Genomic DNA, 12311 nt, shown 5'->3' with positions numbered 1-12311 from the left:
ATTCATTGAATTCTTAAATTAGATTTCTATATTTCTTTATTTCACATAATTAATTAAAAAAAAATGTATTTTTTAGAATTTTATGTTTATATTTATAATATGCCCAGAACAAGCTAGCTAAACCATTCCGGTTAAGTTAGTTTTGTATTCGCCCTATGCTGGTTTCAATGTTTACAAAATATCGGCTATCTTATTACTTAGATTTAAGACCAGTTTTAGGTTAATATTTTATTAAATAGGGAAATAAAAGCTGACATTACCTTATATTTATTAAATTCTCATACATCATTCAAGGATAGGGATCCCATTCTATTTTTTATTATTTAATATTCAATTATTCTCTTTCATTCTAATCTATTTTGATTATCGATAATTGGTAAATCCTAGCTACGAAGGGGGATAATCCATCTCATTATTAATTTTCAAAAATTAGCTGAAAAATTATGGGAAACAAAGGTCGCCGTAGGTACTTATAACAGTTAAAGGGAGACAACTAGGGCCATTTGATGTTTCAAGTTTAGTAAATACTAAAAAGATATACATATATATATGTATATGTATATCTACTATTATATAAAAGCAACTTTGTATGTGAGAGAGAGAGTTTCACATCATCACCAAGGCTCTGGACAAGGATGATGACTGCTTCACTTACTTGTGCAGGCTTTTCCAGGATTGACGATGGAGTTGTTCAAAGCTGGCATCTTTGACGGTCCTCAGATCTGCAGCTCATCAGAGATCCAGAGTTTTTTTTTTTTTTTTTTTTTTTTTTTTTTACACAGTGATCACCACTTATCAAGGTCCGGAAGCCACTCAGGGATAAGAGTTTGAAAATTCAATGAACGAAGTGAAACTGGAAGCACAGAAGGCATTTGTTCTTATAGTGAAGAACTTTCTTGGCAACAATAAGGCCAGAAATTGACAACAATATGCTTTCAGAAACCTGATCTGCAACATGAGCATCTATGCACTACTTATTTTTACATATGGACAGGTTTCCTGAGAACCTGGGTTCAAGCAGTGACAAGCAGGGAAGAGATTCTATGAGGATCTGAAAGAGATGGAGACGACCAGATATCAAGGTCACTGAGATGCAGTCATGGTGGCTGATTACTGTTGGAATCTGAAGAGAGATCTCCCTGCTGCTGAGCATTCCAGGAGTCTGAAGAAACATAAGTTCCTGAAGTTTGAACAATGGTTAAGCAACATGCCATTTACGTGTACTCATTGATGTACATCAGTTTACAGTAATCGATGTTTCTATCACGTAATCAATATATGTTGTTGGCAAAACATTTTTTCCTCTTAATAATATATTTAGGATGATATGTTTAACAAAAACCAGCTAATAATGTCACAAAAATGTAATCGATTTTGTCACAAGATTTGACTTTGTTCAAATTAAATTAGCACAAAAACCTGACCTGATGGAGAGAACGAATGCCATCAATCATAGAAATCTAGTCAACATTTAAAAAGTAAAAACATTGTGGCCCAGTGAATCGATAATTGAAAAATCCAATGAAAGAAGGAACAAGCGATTTTGACTAAAGTTAACATTTTTATACAACCTAACATCACAAGTGCATTTGAGAAGTTTTATTATCGAACAAGCAGAAAAGCTCAGCATATAAAATAAACAGTAGGTTCTTTGCTGTGACAGAGACACATTCGAAATAAATGTTTCTGTTTAAAGTGCAATTGAAGCATGATACTTACCTTTTCCATTTTAAACTTTAATTCAAGCCATCATATGAATCTAATTTAAAAAAATCAACAGTAGGTTCTCTACAGTGCAATGGAAACTACAATGTATTGTGGACTAAGTCACTGGAGAGGCATGTTAAAACTTTCTCCTGGTGCACCACGGTGGGTTCCCAACTAGAGCAGGCAATTAATCAATTTGATTGAAAAATGAATTATTTCACCAATTTTGATGACAATAAAAATATGGGAGTATGAAACGTTTGTTGATCCTCGTTCAATTCCAGGCAACGTCGGGGTTCCATGCTAATATATATATATATATATATATATATATATATATATATATATATATATGAAATACTGAAGTGCAGTAAGAATGCAAGTTGTATAATAATAATGTTTAATCATTTGGGATTTCTAACCACAGTCTGCATTGCAGATATGCTCGTTTTATGTGTTCTTGTGGAAGAACAACCCACAAACTGGTTAAAGTCAAGTTCTTTCCTAGAATTATGGTACTGCTCTCATCGATACTCATCAAATGTTGAACAGTCAGTTTTCTTTAATTTATTTACAAGGAATTTTTTTTTTGCATTAATTATCATCTTCAGCGACAATTCCTCTGCACCAAACCCTTCCAATAGAGAGAGATCCATTGAAGTCTTCAGACCAGCCAGCTTTGAACCCATCTTGCTGGTACTGTCACTTAATGCATGAATTGCTGTTCAGTTGATCAGTCAACAGGTGAACAAGCGCAGTCTTCTTGTTCTTCCTGTTGCCAAGCTTTACATAGAATTTTTGTAGTTCCCATGTTTTCTTGAAATGGAAAATGAGGTCTACAAGAACGTGCGTGTCAGGTGAGTCAACTAGGATCGATTGAAAACCGTGTTTTACACTATCATTAATATGGAACATGATTCTGTCAGCCTCTTCTTGGTTGCTTGAGAGCTCTGTGATCGTTGTTTCTTTGACCACAAACAGTTTTCTACATTCACCACCATATACTCCACCGAAGAATTTCCTTATCTGACACAATATTTTGTAGCATTCACTTGAAAAAGTACTCTTTGAACCTCACTTTGTTCAACATTGAGCTCAAGAACATATCTAGATCGACAAGTACCTTCTGATTGTCAGACTTCATGATGATAGTGATTTGTTTATAACTCTCTGTTCCATTTGCTTGATCGATGATTTTTGATAAACATCGAAAATAATATCTATTCTTGTTGACTCCTCTGTGGTAGCAAGAATGATTTTGGATAAAGTCTCAGCCATTTGGCCAAATGTTTCAATGTCCATCTTTTTTTATTGGTAGTCTATGTATGAAATCAACTGTTGTTATTTGAGTATCACAGTTTACATTTCTTTTGTCTTGGGGAAGTCGGTTGACTAATTCTCTTGATAGGGATGTTTTATCTGGCTTCTTCAATCATATTCCATCTTTACCTTCAGTAGTCAGGAACTGAGATGTGCTGGTCAAGTCATACTTCAGAAGCTCTACCATGCTGTACATTCTTTCTGAAGTAGAAGCATGCCGCACGAAAACAATCTTACAGTTGGTATTGTATCATGTAGATGCTTCTCCTTATTCTGAAGTCTCATTGTAACAAACTCTTGATAACCTTTCTCATCAGTTGCCAGGCATTCTAGCAATATATAAACCATGTCTTGGGGTATATCAGCTCCAGGTGAGATGTTTTGTAGTCTTGTACCAGTACTGAATGGATTATTAATGGATTTTACGTAATACATACTGTCCTAGCACGTTCATAGTCGATTTTCATAGAGGCTGGGTTGAGCTTGTGGTGTAGATTGAGTTTGCAATCACCTTTGTCCAAATTATGCCATTCGAGCAGTTGTGCTGCATAAAGATCTTTCTCATGATTTAAAAGATTCCATAAACCTACTGCTTTCTTTTGTCTTGTTATTCCAATGATACATCCTGCAACCTTAGCATAGTTTGTTGTAACACTTTTCAAGTACCATGTCAAATCCTACTGCGCTGCCTTGTCGGAGAGTGTGGTACATCACCCATCCACTAGATACGAGGAAACTTCCTTTCTAAATCAAGGCAATCTTCAAAGAAGAATGTACCCTATCTGCTATGAATATGTGAGGTGCCTCAAGATTGGAAACAACTCGTCTAGAAATAACTTCAACTACCTCACATTCTCATTGCATTATGTTTTTTTTTTCCATTTTGTGAAGAACTTCTTCAGGTCCTCATTCAATAGCTTGCTTTCATTCCAAATCTTAAACTCTGCATGGTTAGCACCTAATGCTTGTTGCATCCTAGTTTCCATGGTTTCTGTGTGCTTATCTATTTCACTGTGATTTTTGCCTTTCTCTGACTGAAATCCTTCAAACATTAGAATTATCATGATCTCTAATATCAGGTTCATTGCCACCTTGGTTTTACAATAGTGACCCCCTGTCATGACATTATTTTATACAACAATCTTCCCAAAAGTTTCAGTCTCAATCAAAGCCAGATCTATACTGATACAGCGAAGATACTTCCCTAGGCAAGCGATTACAATCTTCTTCATGTGAAATTGTCCCATTTCAAGGAATATGTTACCAAACTGTTCGGGTTTCAGCAATTGTATTTCTTTTGCGATAACATACGCCCCCTCAACAGACCATAACGCCCCTGATATGCCATTCTTTTGCTTCAAGACATCCTGAAAGTTAAGCATCGATGTAAATATTGTGTCCATTTTGGTTGCAGCGTATGGAAGGATGGGTACAAATGATGTCTTTGTAACATCAAATTTCGGTTGATCGTGGAGGGCACTCATTTTTGCTGTGAAGCTAGGAAATGATGCTTTCTCGTACTTTTGCCTGGCCATACACCAAAGAAAATAATCATCATCAATACTGTGTTCTCTTGTATCATTATAAGGTGTTGTTGAAAATGGTTCTGGTATATCACCGGTCCCTTTGACCGGGTAACACTTTTCAATAACATGGCAAGGCAGCACATCAGCCAATTTTTTCATTTCTGGCTGTTCTGAGCAACTTGTCATGTGAATGCCTTCAAAATGATTACCTTCTGGTTGGTTCTGAAATATGACTAAAACAGTGTCATGACTGGAGTCCTTTCCTGACTTTGTGTTCTCTGTGTAGTTAAAATTGTTCATTGCACCCTGCAATGTGACATTCAGATATCTTTGATGATACAGGATATCTGTTGGGTAGGGTATCTTTCACCATCTTTTGAGCCATGGAGGTGTTGATTCTCTTCATTAAATCATAGCTAATAGCTAGATTCATCCTATTCATGATGTTAAACAGCTGTCTTGATTGAGACAGGTTATGGACAGTTTGTGTCAAGCTACAATGAAATGGGGCCTTACTTCATCCAGAACTTAACCAATAATGAATATACTGAAAGAGTGTATCAAATTTCAGGAGCTATTCATTTGTGTTAATGTTGGTGGTGTTTAGGAACATGAATTTCATGAACTGTACCATCCTTTGTAGCGATGTTATTTGTAACATTCCGTTGAAAGCCTAACATCTTAACTTGTGCAATACATGGCATCTAGACCAAAATCATACTTCTTACATTCCTGCAGTAGCTCCAATGCACACTGTTGAGGACCCGACTGCATAGTCTCTACCATGTTACACTGTAGGAGGGAGCTTGAATAAAGCATTTGTGATTTTCATCTGTCAACAGGATAAGTGAAGCATGTGCTATCGCTGAAATACTTGACCAGAAGAACCTTGGTACGTCTGTTATCTATTTGCTGATCTGTGCCCAAGTTTACGTTGATAAGGTCACGAATGTGGCTCACACTGTAGCTGCTAGTTTTGAAATCATGACTATCAAACACGTATTGGCAGTCAATGTCAATTGTAAATGCCTCATTTGGTCGCTGTATATTTTCAAACACTGCATCTATTTGTCTGTCATACTTCAGCAAATGTTGTTGTAAGCAGTTCCCATGATAGTATAAATCTGCAGCAAATACGTCACCAGGTGTATCCAGGTGTATTCAAAGCATCTAGAAACAATGCTGTTCGATCAGACTCCGAGATGCAATACAACACCCGGTTCCTATCACTACAACTCTCTCTTGTTCTGTCACATATAACACAATGTTACTGGAGCTAATACCTTTCTTTCCTCTTTTTGGAGTCTTGTAACAGCCACTTATCTCTCCATCATGAACCTCTTCAGCAGGTTCTAGATCACATTTCGTTTTAGCTGATCTTTTCAACTTCAGAATATAAGTGAAATAATAGGCATTTGGCTTTTGGTGGTACTTGAACATGCTCCTGTATGCTTTTATTCTTTTGATCACTGCAAAATCATCGAATTGTTTGGCTGCCATTCGGATTTTGCTGCAACCATCATCAGTACCTGAAAAATAATAAAAGGAGTTCATCTAATATGTTCTGACCAATAAAGGTATCAAAGATTTATGCTTAAGCACGAGTAAGGTTTCAGACTCTCATATAGATTCACCAGTAAACAAACTGCTTAAATTGAATGGTTCTCCAGTTGATGGAATATGTGTTTGATGCCACATTCAAACAATTAGGTGTAAACAATTTACCTGTTAACACTTTTACGGAGGCACTGTTGCATATAACACATGCAGTCCTATCAAATTTTCCTTCAGCTGGTAACTTTGAAACCACTAAGGTGTCGTGTAAAAGAGTTTAGCATAATTAATGTGATGTAATAATATCATTAAAAATAGTTTATCATAATTAATGTGGTGCAATATTATCATTAATAGTATTTCATTCAAATTTTCAAATGTTCAGATTAAACGGCAATAAAATCTTACCATGTTACAATAACAGCAGACAGTGATTCAAATAAAAATTACTTTCCATCAAACGACTCTTAAAACACTGATCACTTCCTAAAGCAAAAAGAAAGAAATATTATAGGATATACTTGGTATTTTCACGAACACTCAGTAACAAAACTCTCAGAGCAATAGTGGGATTAGTCATGTCATGACATATATAGTACATCTATGTAAATTACATGGAACATGGGTTCGAAATGTGTTGAAATTAATTTATTGTAAATATCTCCAAAACCATTGGTTTTAGGACATCATAATGTCTTACTGAGCTCCCATAATGTGGAATTCTGAACATTTTGAGTGGTCACATGATCACCTACACCCAACGATTTCAGAGATACAATGCTGGTCGGTGGTCATATTTCGCTAGACAGGGGCATGACCATTTTGACAATTTTGCCAATTTTGTCGTCAGTGGCAGACGTGTTATGAAGCAAATATTAATCAGTGATCTTCAATTAGTTGATTTCTGAAGAGTTTAACTCTGGACATAAAAGTGCATACATAACCAGCATGAGCTACTAGAGTAAGTGAAAAAACTGATCTTCTGTAGAACCAACCAACTCCAATTATTATCTATGAAAATACATTTGATGTTATGAAGTGTATGGTTTGTTTGGTTGAAATGTTTGTGCTATAACACATGACTACAGTTCACATATATTTAAGTTGGAGTCAGTTTAAACCTCAAGTTGGAATGCAAACATTTTATGGTTTACTTGTCAATTCACTTATCAATTGTCACTACCTGACATGGATTTCTATTATTGTACCTTACAGAATAAATATATTCTATATTTTTATACCTGTGTATTGTTTTCCACTCGATGATGTAGTAGTTTGCCTGCCTTCTCTAAGTTCTCCACTCAGAAATATCTCCACTCAGATAAAACAAGATATGCACAGCTCGTTAAAAATAAATGTAATTACTGTTTCGTGTTTTGTTTTCAACTAAACAGACTAGAATTCTTTTGAGACAAATACACACATTCAAACAGTCACTTTTATTTTATATATACTAACAAAGATACCTGACACTAACATTTGATCTTGATCTCGAAAAATTGTGTGCACCATCCCTAGGTTGGAGATCATCATGATGTCAGGTTTGGTCATCGTTGGTTCAGTAGTGTGGGCTGTAAGAAAGTATATATACATAGGCTATGACCTTGACTTTGAAAATTGGTATGCACCATCCCTAGGTGGGGGGAGGGCATAATCATGCCAGGTTTGGTTATGATTAGTCTAGTTGTTTGGGATGTAGGAGAGTTGTATACACACACACACACACACACACACACACACACACACACACACACACACACACACACACACACACACACACACACACACACACAAACGCTACTACTTTCTATATATAGACTAGAATACCTATTCCACTTTTCCTTTGTTTTATGGTACGATTTTGTTGGCATGAAATTTCATAAAAATCGCCTCAGCCATGTTCGAGTCTATAAGGAACAAACACACACACACACATACACACGCACACGCAGACAAAGTTCATTTTATATAATAGTAGAGATATATAAAATCACTTTATAAGTTTCCACTAAAATCACTCCTTTCATAATAAAGACCAGTATATTTTTAATTAATATACAATTAAAAACATACTGGTCTTTATTATATTTTATATAAATAAAACATGCTGGTTTTTATTATATTTTATATAAATAAATATAATACATTTTTTCATCACTCAAAAGTTACTAAGTAAAATATGCCCCATTTTCTATCCTCCGGATGAAACTATTTCAAGTGGTGAAAGCCAAACAAGTTCTGAAATAAATTGTGAAAAAAATCCTTTACTCTAAATAAAAGTTAACACTGACTTAATTTTATTTATATCACCAAAAATAATAATAATCAGTGATCTTGTCTGCCTGTGGAACAGTCTCTACCAAGCTACTCTGTCAATTTTTCGTCTTCAAACTTGAAACTTGACATATTCGGACCTGTGGAACAAAATCGATTTGTATAACTGCTTCTTCTTCTTCTTCTTCTTCTTCTTCTTCTTCTTCTTCTTCTTCTTCTTCTTCTTCTTCTTCTTCTTCTTCAAGTGTCCGGTCTATTCTTGCAAACAGTGACAATCATGGCTCTCCATTCTTCCCTGTTCTCAGTCGTTCTCATGAGCTCATTGTTGGTGCCCTCTTTATTCGTTGCTAATTTGTTTAAAATGTCTGTGAATGTTTTGTGTTGTCTTCCTCTGCTCTTGTTTCTGCATATTTTGCCACTCCATGAAAGTTTCTCTAGTCCGTCAGCCCTGATTATATGGCTGAAAAATTTGAGCTGTCTTTCTCTGATGGTATTTGAGAAGGGATCTCTTGTATCCAGCCATGTCCATTACTTCTGCATTTGTTTTTCTTTTTCTCCGTGAGACTTTCATGATTCTCCGGATGAACCACATTTTCACTGCTTTTAGTCGCTGTTCTGTGTCCTTGATTAGGGTTCAGCATTTACATCCGTATAGAAGAATGGCCATATGTAGGCTCTCATAGCACGTATCTTTGTCAAGGCTTATCTTACTGTAGGTAAAAATGCATTTCATGCTGTTAAAGTTTTCTTAGATTGTCGAATTCTCTTCTTGATTTCTGTATCACACTTGCCATCCGTGGTGACAGTACAACTATTGTATTTAAAGGTGTTTATTCGCCTGATTCTGTCTCCCTTACAGGCTATGTTGCATTGTGTTATAACAGCTTTCTTTGAGATTACCATGCATTCTGTCTTCTCTGCATTGAGCTGTAATCCTTTCTTTTCGCTTTCATCTGTTACTTTTGTTAAAATCTTTTGCAGTGTTTCTTTAGAGCCGGCGATAAAGACTGTGTCATCTGCATATCACAGGTTTTGCTATATACATTAAATATATCAGGCGAGAACACGCAGCCCTGCCTCATACACCTGATGATTGGTCTATATTGACTGATGTCATTGTCTACTCTAATGGCTGCCTCCTGCTTCCAATATATGTTTCTGAGAACTCAAAGATCTTTTTCATCGATGTATAGCCTTGCTAGAATATCAAACAAGTCAGAGTGTTGTACATTGTCGAACACTTTTGAGTAATCAATAAAACAGAAGTACAGGTTTGTCAGGACTTCGATGGATCTTTCCATGAGAGTTTTCAATGTAAAGATTGCATTTCTGGTGCCTTTGTTTGCCATGAATCCAAGTTGCGTTTCTGATATTTCTGGGAGTATTTTATTTCTCATTCTCCCCATGAGTATACGTAAAAGAACCTTGCTGAGGTGACTCATCAGGTTGATTGTACAATGTTGGTCACATTGAGCTACCTGGTTTCTTAGGGATCGCAATGTAGATAGACCTTTTCATATTTGTCGGAATCTGTCCTGTGTCAGTAATTTTGTGACTGCGTTAATTCCCACTTCATTCATATGAGATATCATCAGGTTTTGGCGTCTAACCACTTTTTATCTAGCTGAATGCATATATCATTTGCATTCATTTCAATTTCCTTGCATTGTATATTTATCCATTCCTCCTGGGCTTCATTACATTTCTTAACCACTTTGTCGAGTTCTTTATACTTCTTTCATCATCTGACATTTTTCCTCTGTAGTCATGAGTTCGTCTAGGCCATCGAATTTGTTTCCAACTTTGATTTTGTATTTTTCTTTGATTTCTTTGTCAGTTTGTAGCATGTTTATTTGCAGTTTTGTTGTTCTTTTTGCTTTTGACAACTTTTTCAATTTTAGTCGCATTGTCTTGAAAACTGGGACATGATCACTTCTACAGTCTGCACCTGGCATGGATTTACAAAATGTTACAGAGTAACAGAAGCATTCTTGAATCAGAATGTAATCTATTTGATTCCTGGTTCTATCGCCAGGGCTTTTCCAAACCATGTATTCATGACTGCCAGCTTCTGTTCCTTGCACCATTCTGTGAGCCACTCTCCTCTATCATTTCTCACTCCTATTCCAAATGGGTCAACTGTGGTTTTAACTTTCCCTTTTCCTACTTTTGAATTGAAGTCACTCATTATTATTCTGATATCTTGAAACTTCAATTGCTTTATTGCCTTTTCGATATTTTCATAAAACTCCTCAATTTCTGCATCATCTTTATTAGTTGTTGGTTCATATACTTGTACTGTTCCAATGTCAAAAAGTGTACTTTTAAATTTTACTATCAAGACTCTGTCATTGACAGTCGAGAAACCTTTGATGGCCTTTGAGGTTTCTTAATCTAGAATCATGCCAACTCCTTTCTGGTGTTGATCGCCTTCAGAGTAAAGAATGGTGTAGCTGTCAGATGTTCTGTTCTCACTTCTGACAGTTCTAGTATATTGAAGTTCATTCTTTCCATTTTCCTTTTTTGTAGCATAGTCAGTACATTCCATGTACCCATTCTGAGAAGTTTTCTGATGCGGACAGTTGCTGGATGGTGATTGAGGGTTACCTGTCGCACATAATCCACCCTACTGAGTGAGGAACTTCCGGATAGACTGTTATCTTTATTCCCGTTGTTATCTTTATTCTGTTTCTTTCTGATTGCCATGGAATTCTTTGCAGAAGTTACTTATAGTAGGCTGCAATTACTTTGTATAGGAGCCGTGCTCATATTGAGTGGATTGTCTTAGCCATTGTACTCATATAGTATCATCTACCTAACACACTAAAATGCTGACCGGTTCCTAAAAACTATTCTACTGCTCAACACATCACTTGTCACCTGCTTTCCATGACTTCATGTAACCCTGCTCGGGAAACTAAGTGGGTACTCGACCTTGCCCAAAGATCTCCCACAGGCTAGCGGAGGGAAGAAGGCACCTTACTTCTCCTGTTGGTGAATTAATCTCATCCTACCACCCCAAGTTAACTGCTAAGCAGTGAAAATTAAAAAAAAAAAATTTGGAACTTGGCAAGCATAGTTTAACGTAATTTGCATGCTCTATGCATGTGCAAATATACATTTATACGTTTAATTGCGTTAATTTGTCAAGTTTGATATGGATGTGCTGTTAGCTCAGATAGTAGTGAATATCGCTAGAGAGGTAATTGTTTTCGGTTCGATTCTAGCTGATGGCATTCAAGTTATATATTTTTAACTTTTGAAATCACTACCATATATTGGGTACAATATAATAATCAATAAAGAATTGATTCTATAAAACAATTAGTGATGTAATTCTATGATTTGCTATAAACATTAGTAAAAACACTGGCTGAGCATAGTTTTTTTTTTCTTGACATCGTTTTTGACAGAGGATATACACTAGTTATCATTTTTTTTACTCTTTTTCAGCTCAAATAAGATATATTGCCCCTTGAAACGTAAGGGCTACTATTTAGGAGGATTTCTCACAGGACACTGTGGGGAGTTGAGCAGCGAGATGTTTGTTTACATTACATTTAAACTTTTGCAGGTTAGTACACTCAGGGAAGCAGGAACAAGAGAGGGAAATCCAAAGTCTAGCAGTCCGAGTATTAGAGTAGAAAGATTTCTGGCATCTAGGGACCTCAACAGAGAAGGGTTGGGATTTTGATGCTCGTCGACTTAGTCAGGAATATGTACGTCAAGGGGGCACAAGTGCTATGAGTTCATCAGAGTACATTCCATTAAAGTACTTCTAAAACAGACAGGGATGCAACATTGGAGCGATGGGGCAGAGGTTGGAGTCTGACTGATAGTGTGGTACCTATTAGATTTGAGACTCATTTTTTGGACCCTGTCTAAACAGGAGAATCTGAGGATTAATAGTTATTTACATGAATCATAAAC

The 12311-nt window shown here is 36.1% G+C and overlaps 1 protein-coding gene across 1 annotated transcript; it reads right to left on the bottom strand.

Annotated features, from left to right (window-relative positions):
* Positions 1-3895: 3895 nt before the first annotated feature.
* LOC145279710 (uncharacterized) lies at positions 3896-6593 on the bottom strand. Its single transcript, XM_080130996.1, has 2 exons — positions 6516-6593; positions 3896-6082 (listed from the first exon to the last, which is right to left on the bottom strand). The coding sequence occupies exon 2, from the start codon at positions 4851-4853 to the stop codon at positions 4158-4160; it is 696 nt and encodes a 231-aa protein (XP_079987122.1). The 5' UTR covers positions 4854-6082; positions 6516-6593; the 3' UTR covers positions 3896-4157.
* Positions 6594-12311: the final 5718 nt, after the last annotated feature.

This window comes from Euprymna scolopes, chromosome 7 (genome assembly GCF_053919585.1).
Source record: "Euprymna scolopes isolate OS-2025 chromosome 7, ASM5391958v1, whole genome shotgun sequence".
NCBI classification, from domain to species: domain Eukaryota; kingdom Metazoa; phylum Mollusca; class Cephalopoda; order Sepiida; family Sepiolidae; genus Euprymna; species Euprymna scolopes.
Note: the sequence above shows the minus strand (reverse complement) of the source record. Positions and strands in the feature narration are given on the sequence as shown.